We start from the raw sequence: 13,762 nt of genomic DNA, 5'->3' as shown, positions 1-13,762 counted from the left end.
GCCCCCAGCAGCACGTGGGAAGCCGGCTTCAGCTGCATGCTGCTTTTCCTGGCTGTGCCGACCCCATTCTGCCCAGGAGGGTCCTGCAGCACCATGTCAACCTGGGCATGGCACCAGCAGGCTGGGCGGGCCCCAGGTTAACCCCAGCCTGGCCCTGCGGCTTCTCCAGCACCAGGTCAACCCAGTTGTAGCCCAGCGGCTCCTGCAGCACCGTGTCAACCCGGGCATGCATGCCATGTCAACCAGCACCATGTCAACCCTTGCAACTTCATTGGTGTCAAAGGTCACATGACATCACTTCCTGATATGATACCAATTTCTGTGATGTTTTTGAATATGGCTTACCGGCCCACTGGGTGATAAAAAGTTCGTGATCCGGCCCCACATTCAAAAAGGTTGGACACCCTTAAGCTAGACTGTTCTCAGTGGTGGCAGATGACAAAACAAGGAACAGCAGTCCCAAGTTGCAGCACAGGAAGCTAAAATTGGATATTAGGAAAAATTAGCTCACTAGAAGGGTGGTGAAGCACTGGAACAGGTTACCAAGAGAGGCGGTGGGATCTCCATCCTTGGAGGTTTTTAAGGCTCAGCTCAACAAAGCCCTGACTAGGATGATCTAGTTGGGAATGGTCCTGCTTTGAGCAGGAGCTGGACTAGATGACCTCATGAGGTCCCTTCCAACCCTAATTTTCTATGATCCTATGAAACACTGAACTTTTGTCCATACAAAATGCCTTCCAGAAAAACAAATGTTTTGGAATTACAAAGAAATCAGCATAAGATCTGTCCGGTATTTTTGCTTTCTTGTAATAAAACAATTTTTTCCCCAAACTTGGGTTTAAAAAAATTCTCATTTGATCTGAAAAGTTGTCTATTTACAACCTTAAAAGTTTTCTCATTGAGTTACATAGGCCTGAAAAATACAGATTTATAACATACATTCCAAACAGTGTTACCACAAAAGAAAGGCTGCATATATTGTTAATATTTCTACACACATGACCTTTAAGAGATTAAGATATTTTCCATCAAAAATCTTTAATAAATCTAATGCCAATATCTCTGAGGAAGATGTCTTTATTATTACAAGCATGACAAAATGCAGTGCAATTCTTTTGGTTGCAACACCACTACTGAACCTCTTATAAACTGGTTTCATCACAAGTACTATTTAATATTTTCTTCAACAAAAAGAAGAAAGATGAATGAAAGATTATCATATCAAATCCAAGATGAGGGTCTCTCACCATTCAACCAAAAAAAAAATAAATATATAATTGTCAATGTATAGAATCTAATTACTGAGGGACTGCATCACATTTGAAGTCATCTTGGACTTGGAAAAATATGGCAATCATTTAGTACACCTGCACATTCTTTCTTCTTTCTTGCCAGGTCCCCGAAGTTTGGTCCTACAACCGTTCACTGACTGAGCAGTGTAAAATCATTAGCATAATTTCTGGTTGCCAATGTCGCATCCACTTAAAAAAAAAAAAAAAAAAAAAAATCAATGTGGAAATTAAAGCCAACCTATTTATGTAGGATAAGCTTCATTTCCCATTTCAATACCATACAGTTTTCAGCAGTTTTCCTTTTAATGAATTATTTTGCCACATTAATGATATAGATCCTTGCAGATATAAAGGGAGAAGAAAAGAGATTATCTGAGTTACAAGCTATACATACCCCAAATTATCAGTGTCTTAAATATGTTTTAAACTACGATCCACTTCCTGCGCACCCATGCCAATCTGTGCACACACTCCTAACCTCAGCACAATACCTAGACTCCTGGTGGCCCTGGGCAAACTTTTACTATCGGGCCCCCCTTCTCCAGAGATAATGATAATAATAATTTTTAAATTACCATTTTCAGGCCCCCTTTCTGTCCAGGCCCCAGGCGACTGCCCAGTTTGCCCATGCCTGTGTCCAGCTCTGCCTATCCTCTCACGGCCCCCTGGTCTTTCCCCTGCTGTGCTGCTCCAGGCGGGGGGGCGGGGGGCTGTGGCTTCATCTGGGCGATTCCTGCTTCAGTGCACAGAGCTCTGGCTCCAGCTGCCTTCCACCCACTCTGCCCACCTGGTGAGATGAGCAGCCACCCAGGGGCGGGTGGAGCGGGTGAAAAGGTGGCTGGGGAGCTGGAACTGGAGCCCCACGCGCTGGGGCAGGAGCCGCCCAGCTGAAGCTTCTCCCCTGCCCACCTGGAGCACATGGCACATCAAAGGCAGGAGCAAGAGGAGGAGCTGCTGTTGGAGGCAAGGGAAGCAGAGCAGCACCCAGCTGGCTGCAGCAGCACCAGGAACAGCCCCACTGGAAGCTGTGCTGGCTGAGGTCAGGGCTGGGTTGGCAGTGTGGGTTCCCCTGGCAGAAGCGGGCAGGTCTCAGCCTCATGCAGAGCACCGTGGGGGCAGCTGTCAGCTGGAGCCAGTCAGCTGGGAGGCTGGGTCTGTCCCACAGGCTGTATTTTTACCCACCCCTGTATTAAACAGACATTCACGAATAAGTTTTTAAGTTCTAGGTCCACAGGGAGGTTCGCATAAGGAAGCTGTTTTAAAAGCCGTAACTAGCTAATAAGTGAAAAGGGAGTGGGCACCATGGTAACGTCAAGTTAAACATTCCTTTTGTGTATTGGGACCACAGACTTATTACCACAAAAAATATAACCAAAGTGACTTCTGTTTACTTATAGTCCAAACTATATCAGCAAGCTGCCAACTGTTCTGCAACATACTTTTGAATCATATCAAGATATTATTGAGCATGAGCTGTGTTTTCCCAATAACAGTGACTGATGCAAGTTATTCTAAACTTTCCAGATGTTTAGTTTAAATATGCACATTGTTAATATAAAACTTGTATTTTTTTAATTTCATACAATATATTCAGTACACACATGCACACACACAAACAATAAAATAAGGGAGAAACAACTTGTACTGATAGCATTAATCAGTAATGACTTGGTTAAGAGATACAGTATGATCAACTTTAGATTACACCTCATACGACTCAAACCACAGAAGGATTTAGAAAGAACAAATAAAATAGGCCCTAGAGTATCTCACTGCTAATCCAGTTGTACATTAAAAATGATTTTTCAAGTCTGGGACATTTAAGAATTTAACAGCTCCTAGAAACAAGGTCTTCTGTCAGACCAGATACTTCATAAAAAGAGCTCAGATTCTTAATGGAATAGAAATCTGGGCATATGTGATATAACTGATGTGAATAAAATAATGGATAACAAGATGCCATATAAGTTTAAAGCAGGACTTGGAAGGTTTATTAAGTATAAATTTGCCAAGCACTCAAACTACTAAAAAAGATGGGAGATCTGAACAGGCAGGTCCAGAAGTCAAGGCCCTCTACCAAGCTCATTTACCAGCCCATCTAACAGGCACTGCTTTTTATATCAACTGGTCCTAATTTGATCAGCTTCTAATTAGCAACTGCCTTATGAAACCAAATCTTCACAACTTCAAGCAACCAAAAGGGAAATGGAATTTTTCTATTTCTTCTCCAAACCCAAGACACTCAATGTTCCTTGGAGAAGACTCCCTATGCTACTTCTCAACTTCCGCTTTTGAGTATTCTTTCCTTATGAAAAAACTCCAATTGCCTCCCTCTCCTAGCATTACTTTTCCTAATAGAAGAATGAAACTGATAAGCTCTCAACAGTTCCACTGACAACAAAAGAGTTCCAAATTACAGTAATTAAATGGCCCAAGGTTACTCAATTCAATTATGCCACATTTGGGCACAAGTGTAGCACATGCCCTCAGGCAGCATGTCCTCAATTCAAACTTGGTGCCCATTTGGAGCATTATTTTAACAACCATTAGGGTTATAAACTCGTTAAAAAAATAAATAAAAATAAAAGCTTTAACTTGCAAAAGCCAACTTAAAGATGAGTCAGCAAGTACATTTTTCAAATCCTGGCTCAAAGTACCCACCAAAATACTAATCTTATCTCTGCTTTACAGCTAAAATGCTTGCTTTAGAGGCAAACGCAAAACTATTTAAGGTATCTTATTTAATAAACAGCTCAAGTCAGTCAACAAAGTGAAAAGGAACTAGGTGACTACATTGGCAGAGAAATTTAATGTTTTTCTTTAATTTTAAGCCTTGTGCAAGGAGATAAAGAGAAAACAGCTGCACTTCTACCAATTATCACAGCACCACAGGCAACCTGGCCTGATGATCTCCCTTAAATTGAGTCTCTCAGTCTAATCCTTGTTCTGGAAAAAAAAAAAGAAAAAAGAAGGAAGCAAAAGTTGAAACAGGGGCAAGCCTAGACATGGCACTAGGATCAGGACATGAACCACATATCCATCCATGATTCACATAAAAGAATGCTCCAGGAAAAAGTTCTCAATCCACGGATAGCTCATGGAGCCATACTACACGCACATGCTAATAGAGCCTCATCAGCAGGGATCATGCAGCTACTCACCATTTTTGAGCCACTGGTCATCTTTAGAGGTCAGGTAAGGAGCTTGTGGAGGGCAGGCGAGGCCCTGAATGACTAGAAAGGGGTAAATATAGTAGAGGTACACCGATACATCGGTCCCATATAGCATTTGCACTCATATAAGGAAAATTGACAGCATTGGTAAATCGGCTTTTTTTGGCTGAGGTGACCAATAATGCTGCGTGCATGTGTGCAGCTGCAGCGCAGCCCAGCAGCATGGAAAGCAGCGCCCAGCTGATCAGTCTGTTGTGGGGGAAGGAAGGGACATGGGGGAAGTAGGCCGAGGTCCCCATGGCAAGGGAGGGAGTGTGGCAGAGGCAGATGCTGCTCAGCCAGGGTGGGGCACGGATCAGAGCTGCAGCTTGTCCAGGAGACATGGTGCGGGGAGGCGGCAGAAGCACTGGGAGCAGGGGCTACGGTGAAGTTTGGGGTGGCTACAGCTCCCCCTCACCCCATAGCCCCACTCCCAGTGTCACCACCGCCCAGACCAAGCATAGCATGGCCCAACCTACCCACTGGGAAGAGCTTGGCACAGCTCTGGCCCCAGCCTGCAGCGGCAGCCTGCCCTCACCTGCGCGCAGATCCTGGGGCACACGCCCCCCATGCCCTCCCATGGTGTGTGCAGCAGTGGGAGCCATGCTCCCCCCTGCCTCTGAACAATCTATTGCGGCTCCATCCATGTCCTACCCTGGCTGGGCAGTGCCTACCCCAGCCCCACTCCCTCCCTCACTGTGGGGGCCTCAATCTGCACCCCCATGCCCTTTCCTCCCCCTCCCCCTTCCCCATCAGACTTACCAGCCGGACACTGCTCTCCATGCTGCCGGGCTATATATCGGCAATCAGACTGGTATCAGCCAATATGGATCACTAAAAATCGGCCATCAGTATCAGCCCAAAAAATCTCTATTGGTGCACCTCTAAAATATAGTGCCCGTCTTCAAGAAAAGGAAGGAGAAAGGTTCCAGAGAATTACAGACCAGTCACTCTGACCTCTACCTGGAGAGATTATGGAGCAGACCATCAAGGAATCTGTTTCAAATCAAATGAAGGAGAGCAAAGAACAGCCAGCATAGATTCACCAAGAGCAAGTCATACCTGACCAACCTGATTTCCTTCTCTGATAAGGTGACAAGCACTATTGATGGGAAAGCAGTGGATGTGATATACCCTGATTTTAGCAGGGCTTTTGACCATCTCCCATGACATGTTCATCGGCTTTTTTTGGCTGGTGTAGCCGATAACATCACTGATAAATGCTACATGCATGCACACAACTGCAGCATGCACATGGCCAGAAAGGCTGAAGAGCAGAGGCTGTGCAGAAGGTGGAGATGGGGAGAAGAGGCTCGGGGGGCAGATGGCAGGGGGAAGAGGGCAAAGAGCAGCTGGAGTAGGGCTGGACCAGGAGCTGTATCATCCACCTGCCCCAACACCACCCTCGTACTTGATTCTAAAACAAGGGGCTGTCTTCCCTCATGTTAAAAGGGGAAGGGCACCTCATCTTAGAATACAGTAAACACAGTGCATGCACAAATAGAATGGGGAATGACTAGCTAGGCTTCAGTACTGCAGAGAAGGACCTGCAGGCTACTGTGGACCATAAGCTGAATACAAGCCAACAGTGTATTCTTGTTGCAAAAAATAACAGTCAACAGCATAGTAGGTTGTCTGTCACTTGCAAATAAAAAGAAGTGATTATTTTGCTCTATAAGAGATTGATGAGATATCACTCAGAGTACCGTATCCAGTTCTGGATACCAGACGTCAAGGAAGATGTGGACAGATTTATAAAAAGTCCAGAAGAGAGTGACAAAAAATATTAGAAGCAAGGAAAATGACTTAACAGGAAAGGCTGAAAGAACTTCGATTATTTAGTCTGGAAAAGAGAAGACTGAGGGGGAGGATTTGATAACAGTTTTCAAATACCTGAAGGGCAATTATAAAGAGGAGAGAGATAGACTATTCTCTGTGACCCAGAGGGACAGGATTAGGAGCTTTAGCCTCAAATTGCAGCAAAGGAATTTTAGGCTGGAGATTAGCAAGAACTTTTAGTATGAGAGTGGTCAAGCATTGGAACAAGCTGCCTATAGAAGCTGGGAATCTAAAAACTGTCAACCATTTTTTGCGATAAGATTGGACAGACACTTGACTGGGATTGTTTAGTCATGGATGATCCTGGCTTTAGCAGGGAGCTGGACTGGATGACCTCCTGAGAGTCTTTTGAGCCCTACTTTCCTATGACCCTAATACTCAGCCAGCCCCATCTGGAAATGATGTTAAACCCTCTTGTCATGGCTTTCAGAGGTATGCAAGTTTCATGAAGAACTTCTTCACTTCAATCCCTCTAAAGACCTATAAGGGGTCTTTTATAGGTCCTTCACTAACTTTCACTCAGTTCTGCCTTCTCATTTCCTCCCCCAATCTCATGGAATTTATTCTAAATACATAAAGTGGTTATAGCCTATACACGTAAGTTTCACATGTTCTCATTGATCAGTCTACAGACAACATCAACCCCCAAGATTAGTAATATCGTGCTCCTAGCTACAGTCAGGTACTTTCAAGAACAACACAAACTTTTAAACTACAACAAGAAAGAAGTAATAAGTAAAATTTAAAGTACCTCAGTTTTTAGCGAGAGTCCGCTGTTAAAGAATATGGCTGAAACAGCAATGTAAATTATAGTAATTTCTGGTTTCAAGGGTCCTAAAAAATATAAACACAAAAACAAAAAGCAAAGTAAACCAGTGTTAAGCCAACAAGGGTATAGAAAGTTATAAGAAGTCAAAGTAATTGACAGCATATTTGGAGTAATTCTGATCATTAAAGTCAATTTTTAAAACTTAAGTTTTGCTCTGTAAGTAAACATCACTCTTTTATATATTTTAAGTAAAAAACGAGACTCATAAGCTATTGGAGAGAGAGAGAAAGATTAGACATGGTGTAATAAAGAATATGCCAATAGAATCAAAACCTATTTGTTACTACAGCTCTTTTGTGTGTACACAGCATGATGAAGTGCAAATAAGTAACCTTCCCCCACCCTTGGATTGACCTTGTGAGATCTGTAGTTCATATGTTCAGAGGAATGCAGTGACTAAGCTCTTTTTTTTTCCCCATGGGGGTTTCTGAACCACCCCAGCCCCACCTACACCAGCCAGTAGGCCCAGCTGGCAGCTTAGAGGAAAGCAAGCTGCACTCCACAAAGGGCTTCAAGTGACTATACAGTTCCACGTAAACCCTAACAGGGCTGCATGATGACGTCCTACATGAACTGCAGTGAACAGCCAACTGTTTTTGTAACTACCCAATCAGGTTAACTTTGTCAAAAGAAAATATTAGTAATAGGAGTTCCAATCAAATTAATATCTGAACTGAGCACAAGGATCCTATTTTAAAATGCAAAATTATTTTTTCCCTTTTTTACTTCATACTATATTTAGTATTAATCATCTGTCCTGAGTAAAACTACAGCAACCAAACAAACAAGCTACTCTTCTATACTTCAAAATAGAAGATCCTTTCTGTTCTTGCGCATGAATGACACACATTGATGGTCTTGGGAGAAGCTGAATGCAACAGATTTGGATAATGTTCATTCAGAGGGAGTATGATGCCCTCTAACTGGGCTTGACTGCCCAACTCTTCTCTCTCAGGCTAGGAATAGATGTTGCATTTGTCTCTAGACAAGTTGTACCTGCACCTGTCCTGCAACAAAAATATCCTGGATGGGCATGTACACACATCGTCCATCTAGTCACAGTTCAATGAATGACTGAATGCACTGCAACTTTCTGCCTCCGATCCAATGATGCAATCCTGGGGAAATTGTTCAGACACACATTCAGAGGCCCTGTGATAGACTGTAAGTACTTCTTACCCAGTGAACCTTTTTAGGATGTATCCTGGGACAACAGACATAGAGGTCTGAACAACTGTACTTTGTCCTAGGATAAAATGGTTTATCCCAAGACAAATGTGATGTCTATCTGCAGCCTTAGTCAAGTTTTACTTTCATATAGGCCTTGCTTGGTGAGATACTAGAACTGTAAAAAAAAAGTCTCTATATAAAACACAACATCAAGGCAAATGTGGAAATGGAAGCTGCAGCTACAGAACCTGGTTCTGTTGCACATTCTGTATCTTTTCTAAGAATAGCATATAATACAGTATGATGAGAAACAGAGAGAGACAACTGCTACATGTACCCAGTATGTCTTTGATCTGGTACTGTTGGAATCTGATTTTTACTATCACTTGGTTTTAAACTGTGCAACCTGAACATTATTATGTGAATTTATGAAGTGATCATCACTTTAGAACCGGGAGGATTAAGTATTTGTCTAGTGCTAGGAACATCCAATGGGGCATCCAATCTCTTTTGCAAAGATTTTTATAAAGAGTATGTTCTAAGAGGAATGAAATAAGCTTTCATCAGCCAACAAAACATTTAAAGAGATGAGCTTTGTATTGCAGTTGGAAAATACCAGACACCATTAGAAGTCTGTTCTACTGCCAAATAAAGCTCAAGACATGCTGCACTATGGCTCTGTTGGCCAGAGTCACAAAGTCTCCAACCCTTTCCCCCAAGACCATGGTTTTTTTTCCTTCAATGTCTTTCTAACTGTAAAGTAGTACGTGGCAGAAGAGTAGTTTGAGATCATGTGGCTGGATCTATGGATGGTTTTGTTTTCTGTTGTCCCAGGAACAATCCCTGACAATTAAGCAGTAATCAAGCTGGGCAGGAATAAGTTCAGTGCTTATACAAGAAGAGTTGTCACTAGGTTCTGTTTAAAAAAGGCAAGAAACTCAGTGTTGATGGCTCCATAGACCTGGGCAGAGCTTTACTTCCAATGCAATTACAAGGGAAGGACTTTCCACACTGAGTTCCACATTGGATTAGTGCCTTAGTTGCCACAGACAGCTCAGAAATTGTTTTTACAATGCTTTTAAGACTTGACTTTTTTTCTTCCTCCAGAAGCCAAGCACAGGTACTAATTCCTTGAGAACAGTACATGTCTGCTGCCAAACTTGAGCTCTATTAAAAAATTAAAAACTACGATTGGAACATTTTTACAATGAGGAGAAAGGTGTTTCGCCATGTTAGTCCCAAGTCAGGCCAAAGGTAGGGCACCTTAGAGACTAACTGGCTCAGAGGAGCATGGGTTTTGTATGCAACAGCCTGCAAGTCAAATAGCTGTTGCTTATGAAAGTTCATGACTCTCTGAACCACTTAGTCTCTAAGGTGGTATCCTGCCCTACTTTCTGTCTTTTAAAATGAGGGAAGTGATTTTTCCTCCTATTTTTCCTATGAAAACAGTTAAAGAAATATTGTTAATTTTTTTTTTCATATCATATATGCAAAGAAATTCACCTTCAGGCAGAGACCAACCACAGAGAAAATTACCATAAAAAGTGGATGTTTTGGAAAGTTTTGAGCATTTGGACTTTGCAGCTATAACCAAAACTAACCAGCAGGTGTTACTGGGTATGCAATATTTATTATTAAAAATATGCAATCAATTAAAAAACAAACAAAGCACCAAATGTTTCACTTGCTATTGTTACAAGTAATGTATTAATCTCCTTTACTGAGATTAGAGAATTCAGTTTGTTGACTTTATACATTTGACAACACACTTTATGTGCTCAGTTCCACTATTTCCCCTGCAGAGTAAATCAGTTTCCTCTGTTGTTCATCGGGAAGCAACAGAGGACACAAAAAAATGGAAATGTATTATAGTAAAACAACAAATATTGATAAGAGTCATCTGGGGTAGAAGTAGTACCTGAAATCACTTCTAACTCAATTTCAAGTTGTCAGTCAGTGTCCCTCTCAAGTGGGTCAGGGATGAAATACAATCAGATATTAAACTCCAATTATTTTCTTTTTAGGCATTTCTTAATGGAATTATTTTCACCAAGTCAGCAGAACCATGCTCAAAACAGATTTTAACCTGATTTTCATCCCTATTAATCAAGTAAGAGATGCATACTCTTAAACACTTTCAATTATGGATCCTACCTTATTAATCTTTGTACAACACCAACCTATAACAGAGATGGGAATTCAGTAAAGGATTCTTCTTGGGTTATGTTAGAAATGAATAAATGTGATTTGCCATGTTTACATTTTAAAGTCTAAAATCTGAGTAAGGAAAGCTGAGTCTTGCAGCTTCCTCTTCTCTCAAGGGCCTCTTACCAACCCAGATTTCACAATACATGGTGGGAGATGACCTCAGAGTGATAACTACTCCGCTAATATTAAAAAAAAAGGTGTATAAACGTACTGTTTCCCAAGATGCAACATTGTTACAAGAGAGAAACCATTATTAGAGTTAGAAAACATTTCACTCCAACATCTCCAACTAAATGTCTGCCAACATCAATTTTGTTTTTATATCTGAACAAGAGCATGGACCCTACTGGGTGTGTTTCAAGTCCTGAGCCCCTCATTTAAGTTTGTACAGTCAAAGTACACAGCAGCCTGATGGAATACAGCTGCACCTGGGCTACAAAGTTACCAACTAAACTTAGCTGTTAATGCAAGAGGCAAGGATTTCTTTTTAAAGCAAGAATACCTTTTCTTGGACCAACTGTGTAGTTGGGAGAGTTTTGAATGCAAGGCACTCTTCATGGGTCAGAAGACAGGGTAGATTTGCACCTTTATAACCTAGCTAAATAAGACAGAGCATATTTGCGCACCCAAGCATCCAATGAAGTAGAACTTAGGTGCATGAAAGACTCTGCTATGAGCTTTTTCGATATACAAACATATCTATATATACCTATATAGATCTATATATCTATCTATAAATAAATGTTCTTTAGCTAGTCTATAAAGATGCCAATCTCCCCTACCTTCCAACTGACTTCAGACTAACACAGATGAATGATACCATTCTTCAGTCCAAATTCACTTCATCAGATGCTGGGTACACGAAAGCTTGTGCTACATGTAAGCTGTATAGGCAAGCTCTGAGTTATACACAAGCTTTTGTGCTCACAGCATCTAAGGAGGTGAACTAAGAATGATAGTGCTGGTGTGCAATCAGGCAGAAGAGACTGGCACCCTTATAGCCTAACTAAATCACACACACACACGTTTTTATATATATATATATATATATATATATATATGTATAGAGAGAGAGAGAGAGAGAGAGAGAGAGAGAGAGAGAATGTGCGAACACATAAGCCTTTGTTCACCCAAGCATCTGATAAAGTCAGCAAACTTGAGTGCACAAAAGCTTGCACTCTTTCTACATATCTGACTTAGTTTAGACATGTTATTTAGTTAGCGTATAAAGGCGCAAATCTCCCCTGCCTCCTGCCTGACTTCAGACTAACACCAACATTCTTCAACCCGGGTCTGCTTCATCAGATGCTGGGGGCATGAAAGCTTGTGCTATGCATCTTCATCTCAAGTCCCAATCATGCTCAACAGCCTTTAACATAGCCCTTGGGCATCACCTTCTATTCAAAACTAAGAATGATCTTGCGAAGCCTGGAGAGAGGGAGTTAGCCGTGTTAGTCTGAAGCCCGTCAGAAGGCAGAGGAGATTTGCACCTTGGGAGCCTAACTAAATAAAAGTTACATAGAAAGGGCACAAGCTTTCATGCACCCAAATTCACTTCATCAGATGCTTGGGTGCACAAAAGCCTGTGGGCTCTCTCTCTCTCTCTCTGTGTTGTTCAGTTAGTCCGTAAAGGTGCAAATCTCCCCTGCCTTCTGCCTGACTTCAGACTAACACTGGCACTCTTCAACCCAAGGGGTGCGTCTATACATGCAATTAATGCTATTTGGCTTTACTGTGCAGTAAATTTACTACCTGCATATGCCAGTAGCAAACTTACAGCGCAGTAAGAGTCTACACATGTAGACAGTGACGCTTTACTGAGCAATAGATTAGTCTGTTGCCATGCAGTAAAGTGTCTCCTGTAGACACGGCCAACAGCACTTCATAAGAAGCTGGGGGCACGAAAGCTTGCGTGCAGCTTACATGCACCACACACTTTTATGTTTCAGGGGTGTTGGTTGTAGCCGTGTTGGTCTAAGGACACGGGCCGACAAGGTTCTTTGGGGAAACGTGACATCTTTTATTAAACCAACTAAATAGTTGGAAAAATGATTTTTTTCCACCCAACTATTTAGCTGGAACAACTGTTTAATTGGAACAAGTTTTCCAACCACATTTCCCCAAAGAACCTCGTCTGCACACGCTTTTGCACACCCAAACGTCCGAGGAAGTGAACTGGGGCTGAAAAAGTCCCTGTTGGTCTGCATTCATCTGAAGCCGCGCAGGGGAGATCTGCACTTTCCCAGACCAATGAAACAAGACACAGAGACAAAGCATGCGCAAGCTTTCATGCCCCCCAGCATCCCACCAAGAAAACTTGGGTTGAAGCGTGTGCCTGAAGATGGCAGGAGGGCACCTGCACACACCAACTAAGTGCCACGTAGGGAGCTCCTCACCGCCTCTGCTGAAGGCGGCGGGGTCCAGAAGGCTGCCCCAAAGAGCAATGTCTCCTGCTATTTAGGTGGCCTAATACCAGAGATCACCCTCTACCCAAAGCACCTTCCTGCCTGTGCTCTTTCCACACGTCGCATTGAGTCGAGCGGGAGAGGCAGGTTATTCGGGCAGGCTGCAAAGGGGCGCCCCCGGGCTCCCTTCACTCCCTTCACCAGGGGCACTGGGGGGGTACTGCAAAGCGTCCCGGGCCCCGCGGGGAGGGCGCTCCGGCCCCGCGCACTCACCGCCCTTGGCGCCCACGGCGGGCTGCAGCTTGGCGGCGGCGATGGCCAGCACGCTGCAGGCGCTCACGCGGGCGCCCAGCCCCGTGGCAGCCCGCGACAGGCAGAGCCCGGCCGCCATTACTACCGCGCGCCTCCTAAGAGACACGCAGCCGCTCTCGGCATGGACACCCTCCCACCTGCCTCCTTCCTCCCCTTCCCCCGCCCTCACCACCAGTGAGAGGCTTCTTCTCCCCGTCATGGGTGACTCTTACCCCAGCCGTCTCGCTCTTTCTCGGAACTCGGGCAGCAGCCGCCCCCTGCTAGGCCGGGGCTGGAGTGGAGTGCAGTGGGGAGGCAGCAGCACCGACCCCTCCCGGGTGCTGTGGGGTGGGAGGGTAGAAGAGGAGGCGGGGATGGGGTCGGGAGGCGAAGCGGGGTGTTGCGCGTTTTGTTGATACATTACGGGACGCCCGGCGCTGACGCGGCTGGGGGCGGGGCGTGGCCGCGGCCTTCCAGGTCCGGAGCTGCAGGGCTGGAGCTCGCGGGGCCTCCCGA

At 43.9% G+C, this 13,762-nt stretch overlaps 1 protein-coding gene across 1 annotated transcript in view; it reads right to left on the bottom strand.

Annotated features, from left to right (window-relative positions):
• SLC10A7 (solute carrier family 10 member 7) overlaps window positions 1–13,346 on the bottom strand; it is a 212,518-nt gene extending 199,172 nt beyond the window's left edge. The window contains exons 1-2 of the mRNA XM_006023737.2: window positions 13,229–13,346; window positions 7,095–7,177 (exon numbers count right to left, since the gene is read on the bottom strand). Of these exons, the coding sequence (XP_006023799.1) occupies window positions 7,095–7,177; window positions 13,229–13,346 (201 nt within the window). The remainder of the gene's footprint in view (window positions 1–7,094; window positions 7,178–13,228) is intronic.
• Window positions 13,347–13,762: the final 416 nt, after the last annotated feature.

This window comes from Alligator sinensis, unplaced genomic scaffold, assembly GCF_000455745.1.
Source record: "Alligator sinensis unplaced genomic scaffold, ASM45574v1 scaffold169_2, whole genome shotgun sequence".
Classification (NCBI taxonomy): domain Eukaryota; kingdom Metazoa; phylum Chordata; order Crocodylia; family Alligatoridae; genus Alligator; species Alligator sinensis.
This window is presented reverse-complemented; position numbering and strand designations above follow the sequence as displayed.